This window comes from Puma concolor, chromosome C1 (genome assembly GCF_028749965.1).
Source record: "Puma concolor isolate L17-30 chromosome C1, mPumCon1.1.hap2, whole genome shotgun sequence".
Taxonomy (NCBI): domain Eukaryota; kingdom Metazoa; phylum Chordata; class Mammalia; order Carnivora; family Felidae; genus Puma; species Puma concolor.
The window spans coordinates 219,100,396-219,113,619 of NC_141674.1; the positions used below are offsets into that span (position 1 = coordinate 219,100,396).

General features: G+C 55.7%; 1 protein-coding gene across 6 annotated transcripts; it reads left to right on the forward strand.

Annotated features, from left to right (window-relative positions):
- The first annotated feature begins 336 nt into the window (after positions 1-336).
- On the forward strand, positions 337-12,406 carry ACKR3 (atypical chemokine receptor 3). 6 transcript variants are annotated; one of them, XM_086720015.1, is made up of 3 exons: positions 353-488; positions 743-824; positions 9,891-12,406. In XM_086720015.1, the coding sequence occupies exon 3, from the start codon at positions 9,917-9,919 to the stop codon at positions 11,003-11,005; it is 1,089 nt and encodes a 362-aa protein (XP_086576141.1). In that variant the 5' UTR covers positions 353-488; positions 743-824; positions 9,891-9,916; the 3' UTR covers positions 11,006-12,406. The 6 variants fall into 6 exon arrangements, with proteins under 6 accessions (XP_086576142.1, XP_086576141.1, XP_086576144.1 ...); XM_086720016.1 differs by lacking the exon at positions 743-824 and having other exon boundaries at positions 337-488; XM_086720018.1 differs by lacking the exons at positions 353-488; positions 743-824 and adding an exon at positions 831-1,177.
- The last annotated feature ends 818 nt before the right edge of the window (positions 12,407-13,224 follow it).

Consider the following 13,224-nt stretch of genomic DNA (forward strand, 5'->3'; position numbering starts at 1 on the left):
GGTAATGGGATTATTAAAGATATACCTGAGACCAGATAAATATTTGACGATTTTGCAAAGCGCTGGGGTGTCTTTGCAGTTTTCCTTCTGCTGACATATGTTTCCCCGTGGGGTCCGGACCTTGTGGCCTCCTTAGACTTTGCAAGTCAAGGACGGCTGGGGTTTCCCAGGAGTGCGCCGGAGGGGGTGGGAGAGCTGCGCCCGAGATGGGCGGGGCGGGTTACGAGAAGGGTGTGCGCGCGTGCCTGCGTGCATGCGCGTGTGTGTGCGTGTCGGCGTGCGTGTGTGTGTCCCTGCACGTGTGTGTGTCAGGAGGGGGCGGCGCGCGCGCCGGGAGGGAGGGAGATGCGGGTTACAAAGCTGCCACCTAGAGGCGCCTTCCTGCAGTGTATATAACGCAGGTCCGCAGCCGGCGAGCTCAGTCCTGCAAACTGCTCGGCCCGGAGGCGGTGAGCGCAGGGAGCCGTGAGCCGGAGCCCAGCGGGGAGGTAAGGCAGCTGCTCTGGGCAGCCCTGCCGGAGAGGAAGGGAAGCAAGGCGGGCAGGGTTTCTGCTCTTCAGCCGAGCGGTCTTTTTACCGAGGACTCTCTTTGCATCGCTGTGACGGTTGCCCGGGGCGTGCAGGTCTGGTCTCCGAAAGCACGGGCTGCATGCTGCACGGGCTGCTTTTTTTGCAACGCGCGGTGCTAACGTGGGGCTTCACCTTTGGGCTGCAGAAAGTAAAAAGGGCCGTTTTCCCTCAGGCACTGGTGGACGGCGCGCTCCGTGGGTGTGTTGGCTTTAGGAATCTGGTGTTGATTTGCTGCTGTGGGTGTTGAAGCTCGGGTAAGTGGAGAGCTTAGCAAGAATGCAGACCGTCCGCTCGGCTGGCTCCGAGTTGGCATAGGGAACAGCCTGGCACCATCGCTTAACCTCTCTCGTGCCGGGATACCAGTCGGGAAATAGAATTGGCAGGAAATCCGTAGTTCCAGAAGGACGTACACTTTATTAAGAGGCATCCTCAAGTAAAGCACTGAACTGTGGGATTCCAGAATGTGCTCGAGTTCGGTGCTTTGGGGGATTACCAGATCCTGTAAGCCGGGAAGCTGGGAGGGTGAATGTTAAATGCAGCCCGGGCTTCTGGTGTCTTGATTGCATCCTTGCTGATCTAATCTGAGTAGGTATCGTGCTCTCGGAAGGTAAGTCCAACTTCAACTAGAGAACAATAAAGACACACACAAAAGTCTAGGATTTTGTCGTTTAAATGTACCCTTCAGGTAAAACATGAGTGCTGTTCTATATTGTTAGCTTGCATAAAGATTCAAGGGGTGACTGGCAGGCAGAACTTTGGAGTGAGGTCAAGGGATGGGTGGTTAGCCAAGACTTGTAACTTCCAGAGAGAATGAGAAGTTGTAAAAGTCAGACTGGCTGTCTCCCTCCCCCTCCTTTTCTTTTTCTTCTCTCCTCCTCTTTTTTCTTTCCTCTTCTCTTCTTCCTTTCCTTTCTTTTCCTTTCCTTTTCTTTTCTCTTTTCCTTTCCTTTTTCTTTTCTTTTCTTTTTTCTTTTCTTCTTTCTCCACCCCCCCCCCCCAGTTCACTTGCTCACAACAGGATCACTAGGTTTTCCAGGAGTGGCAGAGGGCCCCCCTGACATGGTTTATGGCTCTTTGAAGGGATTCGGTGAGCTGACATCCCCTGAAACTTCATTCTGCAAGGTCTCAATGTGGTAACTTTTTCTTTTCTTTTTGAACGCAGATGCTGCCTTTGTGTCCTTTTATTTATTCCAGGAAAATGTGGAGATCAAATAGGCTTGCCTAGAAAAGAGAGGGCAGGCTGCTGGGGTCTGTGCTTAACTTTCTATAGATTTTTAAATGGATAAACTGCCTGTCCTTTCGTCAGGAGCGAGCTTCCCCAGATGCAAAGCCTTTCTCTAAAGCGAAGTTGCACATAGGCGCTCTAGCTTGGAAACAATTTGCTCTTTTTCTCCGGGTCTCTGGCCATGCACACTTGAATGTGCGGGAGCTGGATGCCACACAGCCTCCTGGGGCTGGGGGGTGGGGGTGGGGTGGAAGGGCAAAAGAAAATTGAGAAACGCCTGTGTTTTGCTGCCTGTCCGGTTTTTTAGAGGGGCATGCATTGCAGTCATAGTTTTAAAAAAGTTCCAGAAAGTGTAGCCAAGGCAGCATGCCGGTGCTTAACTGAGTCAGGACTTTGGAGGTGAGTTTTTCCCTTATTAACAGCGAGTCCTGGGAGAGTTGAGAAGGTATTATGGTTTCTAATCAGACCCAGAACAGGCAAAGTATAGGCTTTCTGGATTGGGAAAAAAAAAAAAAAAAACAAAAAACCCAAACAAAAAAACCTGCTTCATCAGGAACAGTGGCTTTTTGTGTGATCATCGGGGCAGAGGGGTTTCTGTTTTCGGGGAGGCATGTGGGAGCTGGCTGAGGTTACTCGGACCTGAGGCTGGCGGACGGACACTCTAGAAACCCTGAGAGTAAAACTGAGCTGAGGAAAAAAAACCTTCAGGACTTGAGGACTTTAGCTTTCTCTCAGTGGTTTTGCAGGGCACAAATGGAATTTGGAACTGGAAAGCACAGCGTTTGAACTTAGTTTTCCTTTTAGCAACAAGAATGGTGTCAGAACGCCTTCTTGTTGAGTTTCCTGCACGTGGGTAGAGCGTAGAAAGAAACCCAGAGGCTGGGTCACGTCCAGTGTTTCTCACGTCTGGAAAATCAGAGCCCTGGGACACACATTTTCTATTAAAGTAAAAACAAGCAAGCGGAGATAGAGAGAGAGAGAGAGAGAGAGAGAGAGAGAGAAGAATGGGAAAGGAACAAAAGAGGGGATTGTCTGATTTCGAACACTTGATGGGTTTCTTGAGGGGTAGAGGGACTTGAGTATCTCAGTGGTGACTTTGGACAGCTGTTGGCCAGGGACAGATCAAAGGGCAGTGGGCAGCGTGGGGGACCGTGTCGGCAGCGTCTTCCAATTTTCTTGCTGTAACAGATACCTTTGTGGGGATCTTCCCCGAGTTTTATTAGCAGAGCCTTAAGACTGAGTCGCCTTCTCCTGGGAACCCTATTGTGTCTGGCCGAGAGCCTGGCTGACCTCCCACTGCCTCGTCCAGGTCCTGAGCTGGGTGGGAACTAAGGCTCTGGTTACACCCGGCCAACCCAGACGGCAGCCTTTGTGACGTGGGGCTCTCTGGATCTGCCCTTCTGGGCACAGCCCTGTTTCCCTGTGGGCAGCTGAGCACAATAGACCAGATGGGCTTTCTGGATGTGGGGGTTCATTTTCTCCCCCAAATGCTTAAAGGTGGATGAAGATACCCCACCCCGTGTGTTAACAGGAAGCATGGTGAGGACCCCCCCCCCCGCCCCCCAGGGGTAGGTGGCCTAGATCTGAATCAGGGTAGGAAGCTTTCTTTCTCCTTGACTCTCTCTTTATGACCTTTGAGTTTCCTGCTGACGCAGAGCAGCCCCTTACTTGTATAAAGTAAGTATCCGTCTGAGACTGAATGGGCAGTCAAGACAGCATTATTTTTGTTTGCCTGGCACTGGGGGACCCACCAGTCCCCAATCTGTTGTCAGCCCTCGCAGATGGCCGCAGGGAGCCTGCCAGGGCCGGAGCTTTCCCGGACTGCCCCATTGGATGTAATGCAGCATCGGTAAAAACACCAAAACCAAGGGGCAAACAGAACCCAAACCTCAGCGCTGGGCCGTTGCCTCACGTTTTTAGAGGTAGTGCGGATTCTCCTTAGCGAACCGCGTGCCGGCTGTGCGGGAAGGTGGGGTAGGGGGGGACTTTGGCAAGGAGGCCAGAGCACAGCTCCCACTGGATGAAGTCTCTGGAAAAGTTGCGAAAGGGAAGAGAGCTGATGTTGAGCCACAAACCTAGATCAACTGGTCCCTTGGCCTGGCCTCGGTTTGCGGAGGTTCAGCAGAGAGAGAGGCTGAACAGGGTGATAGGATCTGGACGTCGCGGACTTGCTCTGTGAAATTCCGTCCCGGGGGGACACAGATCCCAAACGGCAGAAAGCCAATAAAAAAGGTCACCCGTAGGCAGAGGTCTCCCAAAGAGCCCCGAGGGCCGGAGGGTCCCCCTTAGGGTCTGAGCTGCTGCCTCCCAGCCCTGGCCTGGCCTGTGAAATCGTACCTGCACCACTGGGGACTTCGGGGAGCGCCTTCCTCCCGCCTGTTTGCCCCCGGCCACCAGAGCACCCGGCTGTGCGCCTTCTCCCGGCTTTGTGGCACCCCTGCCCTCAAAGCCTTTTCTGCCCCAAGCCACTTCCTTGCTCAAAACCCCTGTGGCTCCTGGTGGACTGCCCCAGCCTGACCCCCTCGCTCCCTGCACCCCTGCCCTGGACCGAGTCTTGCGCCAGCTTTCGTGTGTGGGGAGGGTGGCCTCAGGCAAATTCAGTGATGCTCTTCGTGGTGCCTCATTGGTACACGCCTTCCCTTCTCCTTGAAGGCCCCCATAAGCCACTTGGGGGGAAATCCCGCACCTTGCTGTCCATCTCAGTTACTGGCAAGTTCTTGGGGGGGGGCGGGGCGTGGTGATTCTGGTCTGTTATGCCCCAGAGCAGTGCCCCTCGCGGAGGAGGCTCCACAAAGATTTGGGGGCCCGGACAGCGTTGATGTTTGTCTCAGTTCGATGAGGGGCTCAGAATCTTCTGGACTCCCATTCCCAGGGATGGCGTCGCATCACTGGGTGTGGCGGAGCCTGATGAACCCCGCTGACTTACTGACCGTGAGTGCGTTGAGCCCCTGCATTGTGCTGGCCATGGTGGAAAAAGGTGAAGACGTCGTCGGGGTGTGGGACTTGGGCAGGAAGAATGTGGAGAGAAGTGACCGCGGTGACACAGAATGGAGACCTGTGGCCTGGGTGGTGGACGAGGAGGGAGAAGCAGGATGCGTTCATTGGGACAGGAGCAGCCAAGGGGTGGGTCGGGAAGAGTCTTCCTGGTCTGGGATGGGAATTTGCAAACACACAGGAGGCAGTTTTGGCGAACGCCAGCCGGTTGCCGGAACACTTGGCAGTCTCCGTTGTGGAGGGACTGACTTTCGGCCAAGGAGAGGACATGTTTACTGCAGGCTGACCGCCACCCCTTGCCTACTAACCCTGGGGACTTCTAATTCTGGCTTGACCCCCCAGCTCACCGGGTGAGCTCAGGCGGACCATTTGGATCCAGACGAATGCCTCGGGCCACTTGGCTGTAGTTCACTCGTTGTCTGGGATACTTGGTTGATGAATAATAAGCCTGAGATAGGAGAGGCTCATCTCCCAGAAAAGTCCTCCAATCGACAAAGCGGAACCTTTCCACCACTAGCGAAGAGGAGTGGTGGATGAGGCCCTTTGCAGACCCCAGGCCGGTGGGGAGGTCCAGACAGACACCGGGTCCTCCGCAGCCATAGGGAAATGGCAGAAGTGTGATGGTCCCTGAGTACAGGTGTGGGACAGGTGACCCCCAAGGGTCTATAGAAAGTGACCCCAGGGGAGAGGAGCGGTCAGTTAAGACTCAGTGAGTGCTGGGGACAAGGGGACGTACAGTGAAAAGTCCGGCTTTTTGTTGTCAGTGGGGTCTCCATGGTCCAGGAGACAATGGAAAGGGAGCCTTTACTGGTCTGTGGAACATTCCTGAATGTACATAATTCTCGAGGTCAAATTTCAAGTGGTACAGAAGTTTAGAGAGTCAAATCAACAATCCCCCCTCCGTCCCCTCTGCCCAAAGTTTTATACTTATCGCAGATCTTTTTTCTGTGGCTTTTGTGCACATGTATTTGCATATAAAGACACACCCACCTTTTGCTCCTGTTTTACGTAAATGAGATTATGGGACGCAAATGAGATTATGCGACGCGTATGCACAGGCACGTCGCCTTCACTTGGGCTACCTTGTAACTTTCCATGTTCCTAAAGGAGGGTCCCTTTCATTTTTCTTAGAGCTATGTTATATTTCAGAAGGTGGACGCTTTGACAAACCAGTCCCTGCTGATGGACATCCACACTGTCTCCAATTTTTTCGCTAACAAATAGTGCTTCAGTAAACATGCTTGCTCGTGCAGTTGGGGACTCCTGAATCTTTCGAGAGGAGCAACGTGTGAACCTAGGTGTCAAAGTGGGTCTCACCCTCCGGCCTCGGGGCTCTGAGTCCGCAGGGAGGGGGGCAGTGCGCCCCTGGGAGTTTTTCCCAAGCTCTGGCCCCACGCTGGCGGGAAAGGACTTGCTGGTTTGTGCAAAGCAGAAGGTGACTGGTCCCGGTGGGATGAGGGGTCTCCTGCAGGTCTGGGTGTCATCAGACCTCCACTGCCTCCCAGCACAGAGAGACCAGAGACTGGCTCAGAGGCCTGATACTTAGACGGGGAGTGCAGATCCTCCGGGGTTCATGCGGAATGCAGTCTGTCTGTCTGTGTACTGGCTGAGGTGACCTCCAGCTTTTGCTGGAGGGCAGCTGAGGAGCTGGTGTGGGACACGCTGGGCGTTAAAGTGGCCCCTGTAGTTCATCAGCAGCCCCTCTCCCTGGCCCTCTCCACCCTCAGATTTTGCCGGGAGCTTTGTCATCAGGCCTTGCGGCAGACGGCATTTGACAGAAAATGCAGACTGTCTTTGTCAGATCATATTCTCTTTTGGAAACGGCCCTTGATTGTTTCCAAAGCCAAATGCATGGAAGATACCGGCATGACAAGAGGCTAAGCTGTGGTGAGGACTTTTACTCTCCTTAGTCCCCGTTTAGATTCGTGGAAGGCTTGATTCCCAGTTGGTCTCGTCTCCTCGCTGTGCTTCCCTGCTTCTCTTGACCGCTGGGGCCTCCTGCCCTGGGAGGGGGTGCCTGGGAGGCGGGTGCCCCGGAGGCGGGTGGTCAGGGCACAGGCCCCAGCTTCAGCTCCTGGGCCGAGTGGTGGTGGATGATCGGTGATGGACGGGCCAGCTGGCTTTCTCGCTCTAGCCAGGGGCCTCGAAGCCTCTGTTGTGCCCTTCAGCCCATCAACCCTTGCTGGAAGAGCCCTACTGTGTCCCCCCAGACACAGGGAGAGGACACATGGATTGGGTGGTGTACCCCACGAGGGCCTAGGAGGACCCGTGATCGCTACAACAGGTTTTCATTGCTCAGAGGGCAGAGGCGGAAAAACCCGGGATGGGGCCCGCACCCTCTCTGGCCACAGCTCAAGCTCTGGGAACAGCGACGGTTGGCAGGAGCCCCAGAGGGTCCAAAAGAGCAGGACGTGAGAGGCAGGTGGCTTCTCATACGCTCCTGCCCTGTGTGGTATGGCTGTGCACGCCGAATAGCGCCCAGCGCCTGTCCACTGGACAGCACGGGAGCTCACTGTCTCCTTGTGGTGAGCAGAGAGGTGGGGGGGCTTGGACCCAGTCACGGTGACAAAGGCTGGGGCGCATTCCTTCCTTTCTGGCCCCAGCCGACAGTCCAGATCTGGGGCTCCGGGGCGTGTCTGCTGAGGCCTTGCAGGGCTGTAGCGGTGCGGGTGGAGGAGGGAGCCCCACCCGGCTCCCGCCTTCCTCTGCCCTCCAGCAGGGGTCCTCTGCTCTGCAGGGACTCTGGGGTCAGATGAGGTCATGAGGCGAAAGCACCTTATAAACTAGGCCGTGCTGCAGATGTGTTTCCTTTTAGGGAAATGCGGGGAGAAGGGGTCACTGCCTTGGAACCAGGAAGAAAGCAAAGCTGAAATCCTTGCTTTGTTCTGTTCTGGAATCGGGGGCTTCAGGGGTCGGGGTGGGGAGGATCAGTCCCGGGCAGGTTAGTGGCCAGGGGGACGTGGCAATAGTGGCCTCAAGGCATGGTCTGGGGCTGGCTGTCCACCCTAAGGCCAACCCAGTGGGTCAGGGACCCCTGTCTCTTCTGCTGCCCCGTGTCCTGTGGGGGTCCTCGAGCTGCCTCTTAAGACAAGGTGGTCCAGAGTCTGGTCACGCGAGGAGTTTCTTTGTCTGAAACTTGGTCGTGCTGAGTCTCCCGGGATGCCGTCCTCTGCTGTGGGTCTGGTCCTGCACAAGTTGGTGGTTGCAGGGCACGGGACCCTCCTGGTAGGGTGCTCCGAGGACCGCCAGGCTTCCTGGCTGCGGGCATTTCACGGGGGGCCCGGCCTTCACCCCTTAGCAGCAGGGGGCCTGGTTAGGTCACCAGGAGAGGGACCAAGGGGCACTTTCAACCCACAGAGGAGAAGTGCCCAGGAATCTGCTGGTGATCCCCACTAACTGAGATCCACCTGCTGTGGGTTCGAGGCTGAGGAAGTCGGTCCTGGGAGGCAGTGGGATGTCTCATTGTCAGGGACTCTGTTCATTTATCCGGAAGGTAAACCCATCACCCCGCCCATCTCTGTGCACCCTTGCCTTCCCTTCCAGGCAGGGACGGGCAATTACTTAGGCGGCAAGAGTTAGTTTCAAACGTGGACCAAGAATTAAGGGAGGCTGTGACCTTTGCTAAAGGGTTGGGAGGGGGTGGGGGTGGACTTTTGCAGAGCAATTCCCCTATGTGCTAGACTCTGCACTGGGCCCTTTGGTGCCCGGGTGACTCCGCGATGGCTCTGGTGCCCTGACAATGCAGCGGAAGACAGGTCAACTAGTCTCAAGTTAACCGCCCGTGAGGGGAGCGTCAGGATTCCAACCCAGGAAGGTCTGGTCTCGGGATGGGTGCTTTTCCCGGCTGTGTGTCCTCATACCGTGAGCGTAGCCACCTGAGTACTGACCTGTGCATCCTCCAGGGAGGTCACCTAGGTGACCTGGAGTCCACTGTAAATGAACTTGGCACAGAGGCTCGACTCGGGGTGGGTCATTACCCGTGACATGCGGAAAGGAAGCACAAACACCTTCCTCTGTGAGGTAACTCTCAGCAGGTCGCCCTTGTTCCCACGGTCACACAGTGGGGCTGCCGTCCCGGGGCTGGGTCCTGGTGGGATCTCAGCACCCTCAGGTTTGCGGGGGGGGGGGGGGTCACCCGTAGAAGACAGCCCCTGACAGCTCTCACGGTGGGTGCATTTCGGGAGAAATCACGTCTAGGCCCCGTGGTACCTGGGAGCGGGATTCTTCTATGGATGTGCAAATGGTGACGATCCCCAGGTCAGCAGGGAAGACGGTGGAGACAGGTGTCTGCCCCTCCAGAAGCGTGGCAGGTGGTGACTTTTGTGCTCCGGGTCTTGGCACAAGCCGCTCCCGAAGCGTTGGATAAAAAAAAAGAAGGGAACACAGCCGGTTGGTTGCCCTTAGTTGAAAAGCGTGTGGCCCAGCCGGGGACGGGGGGGGGTGCGGGTTTGGGGTGCACCCAGGCACCCGAGCTGCAGGACGTTGCGTGCCGAATGGTCGTCAGGACCGCGGGGCGAAGGCGGCCTGAGACCCGGGCCGACACACACGCGTGCTGCAGGAAGGTCAGAAGCACCGAGTCAGTCACACCTCTGACGCACGCTGGGGAGGGAATCTGCAGCGCTGTCATTAAGACCCCAGCACAGGACCCTGGTCATGCAGCTTTGCCAGGAACTGATCGACTGCCATTCTTTGGGACGTGGGGAAAACGGCTCCGCTGTCCTCCGCGGAGAATGAGCGAGCCGTCGGCGTCGCCTGGGCTGTCAGACGCTTCGCTGGCCCCTGGGCCGTGTTGATTTCACCCCATGGGCACGGCCGGGCTGCTGACGTCTTGAGAACACAGCCATGAAAAGATAGAGACAGCGGCCACTCTTGCTGTCTTTAGCACCACGTGGGCTTAAGATTCCGGGTAGGTTTTTTTTTGCGGTGGTGCAGAGCTCCGTCACGGCGGCTTGCTTTTGTCCTTTCTTTGGGAAGACGCCACCGAGCCCGAGCGGGACAGCCGAGCTTACGGAGCGCCGGAAAAGCACATGGGCTGGCGCTCCGGCGTTCCCTAACGAAGCCGCTTTTCCGTTCCATCTCTCTTTGTGTGGTTTTTGTGCAGGCCGTTTGCTTCCTGCCCTAAGCACCATGGATCTGCACCTCTTCGACTACTCGGAACCGGGGAACTTCTCCGACGTCAGCTGGCCGTGCAACGGCAGCGACTGCATCGTCGTGGACACGGTGCTGTGCCCCCACATGCCCAACAAAAGCCTGCTGCTGTACACGCTGGCCTTCGTTCACATCTTCATCTTCGTGATCGGCATGATCGCCAACTCCGTGGTGGTCTGGGTCACCATCCAGGCCAAGACCACCGGCTACGACACGCACTGCTACATCCTCAACCTGGCCATCGCCGACCTGTGGGTGGTGGTCACCATCCCCGTCTGGGTGGTCAGCCTCGTGCAGCACAACCAGTGGCCCATGGGGGAGCTCACGTGCAAGATCACGCACCTCATCTTCTCCATCAACCTGTTCGGCAGCATCTTCTTCCTGACGTGCATGAGCGTGGACCGCTACCTGTCCCTCACCCACTTCGCCGGCACGTCGAGCCGCAGGAAGAAGGCGGTTCGCCGCACCGTCTGCGTCCTGGTGTGGCTGCTGGCCTTCTGCGTGTCCCTGCCCGACACCTACTACCTGAAGACCGTCACGTCGGCGTCCAACAACGAGACCTACTGCCGTTCCTTCTACCCCGAGCACAGCGTCAAGGAGTGGCTCATCAGCATGGAGCTGGTCTCCGTCGTGCTGGGCTTCGCCGTCCCCTCCTGCGTCATCGCCGTCTTCTACTGCCTGCTGGCCCGAGCCATCTCGGCGTCCGGTGACCAGGAGAAGCAGACCAGCCGGAAGATCATCTTCTCCTACGTGGTGGTCTTCCTCGTGTGCTGGCTCCCCTACCACGTGGTGGTGCTCCTGGACATCTTCTCCATCCTCCACTACCTCCCCTTCACCTGCCAGCTGGAGAACTTCCTGTTCACGGCGCTGCACGTCACGCAGTGCCTGTCGCTGGTGCACTGCTGCGTCAACCCCGTGCTCTACAGTTTCATCAACCGTAACTACAGGTACGAGCTGATGAAGGCCTTCATCTTTAAGTACTCGGCCAAAACAGGCCTCACCAAACTCATCGACGCCTCCAGAGTGTCTGAGACGGAGTACTCGGCCTTGGAGCAGAGCACCAAGTGACGCGCCCTGCGGGGTCCCGGGGACCGAAGGTGCCCGTTTGCCATGCGGCACCGGGATGCGTCGTTTCCCGAGCGCGCGGCCAGGTGGCTTCGGGGCTGGGCGCCCGAGTGGCGGGCAGAGGGGAGTGTGCGCCACGGGCCGCCGTGGCGGCTGCCACGCGGCCGTGCATCCTGGCGGTGTCTCCTGACGCAGGTGTGACCGACCTGTTGGCCCAAGCCCGCCGCGGGGATGGGCTTGCCTGCACTTGTGTAAAATAGGACTTTCCGTGCTCCCCGAAGGTTTTCTATGGCGATTTGTATTTAAATCTTAAGACTTTATTTTCTCACTATCGGTGTACCTGATAAACGTATTTGAAAGTTTAAATATATTTTAAATATCGTACGGGAGGCACAACGCTGACTTGTATTCAGAGCGTGGTAGTTTGAAGACTAGTTTGACTTCCGTGTTGACTAAGGATGACATTAATTGTTAGCTGGTTTGAAAGGATATATCTATAAATATATAAGTATATAAATATACGCCAGTCTTGGCGGAAAGGCTTTATTTACGATAGTTTTATGTCTGTGTGGTGCTTTGGGGTATGGAATGACAAAAGGACTCTGTCATGCAGCCTGTGATCTTATGGGTGTTGTAAAAGTACGTGAAAAAGGCGAAACAAAGCACAGCTGCCCCGGGCTGCGACGCTGTGCACAAAGCGAGCGGTCTTATTCCAGAAAGTTCTCTCCGTTTGTAAGTTATTTTTTTTTTTTAATAAAGTTTTTTTTTTTCCTAAAAAGGCATTTGAGTCTCAGTTTTAAAAGCATGTGTGACATTTAGGTGGCGTGTGTGTGAGGTAATAACGACACATCTGTGCTGCATGTTACGTCGGCCTGACGTGTTTAAAACAAGAACGCTACCATAAAGCAAAACCCAAGGGGTCAGCTTGGAGGCGGTGATGGAAAAGGAAAAACATTTCGTGCTTTTTTTTTTTTTTTTTAACGTCATGTGGTATATTTGCGGGAAAGGAGAATGCTGGGTCAGTGTAGCCTTCGAGGCCACGTGCGTGCCGGAAGATTCTCGCCTGCCGTCGGCCCAGAATTGTCCAGGGCCCGGGACTTTGTGTGTGGCTTGGTGTGTGCCCCCAGGGCCACATGTCACATAGCCCTTGACACTTCCCTGCGAAGTTTTTTTTTTTTTAATTTTTTAATGTTTATTTATTTTTGAGAGGAAGAGAGGCAGAGCGTGAGCAGACGAGGGGCAGAGAGAGGGAGACACAGAATCGGAAGCAGGCTCTAGGCTCTGAGCTGTCAGCACAGAGCCTGATGTGGGGCATGAACTCACGGACTGTGAGATCATGACCTGAGCTGAAGTTTGATGCTTAACCAACTGAGCCACCCAGGAGCCCCTTTGAGCATCCAGTTTTTTTTTTAATTTTTTTTTAATGTTGATTTATTTTTGAGAGAGAGAGAGAGACAGAGTGTGAGCTGGGGAGGGACACAGAGAGGGAGACACAGAATCCGAAGCCGGCTCCAGGCTCTGAACTGTCAGCACAGAGCCCGACGCGGGGCTCGAACCCACCAACGATGAGATTATGACCTGAGCCGAAGTCGGACGCTTAACCCACTGAACCACCCAGACTCCCCGCTTTCTGTGGTTTTAGGCCCTGCTTTCTCTTCCTGTGTACAGGGCAAACTCTTCATTTAAAAGACAAAACCAATCTGTGACCCTCTTGAGACCACGCGATGAGTGCATTGTCGGCCTGTGCGTTACCAAATAAACCCGCTTTACCGGTGGCTTGAGAGAGCACTTTCAGAATGGCCAGTTCTGCTGTGCCCTCACCAGCTCTCTGTGGGGCCACAAGAACGGTGGGGACCTCAGCAGGCAGGTGCGTCTGGGCAGGACCTGAGAGGGGGACCCAGCTCCCCAAAGCTGCCCTTTCCCCCTCCAGCTGTGCTAAGGCTGATTTGCACAGAGAGCTGTTTGCCAACACAAGGAGGGACCCGGGCCACGAGCCCCTGTCTCACCTGTGAGTTTGGGGACTGCTACCATAGAGGAGAGCCCCCTGGGCATGTCGGCTCACCCAGACGCTCACGGTGGACTGCCCCCAGCAGCCCCCACCAGGTCCCATAGACCCAGCCTGCCACAGGAGGGCTCCTAGTTCCTCAAAGGGCTTTATGGCTGAGAATTTTGAAACCAGGGTTATAAGTCACTCTAAATATCTATGTGACAGACACACATGT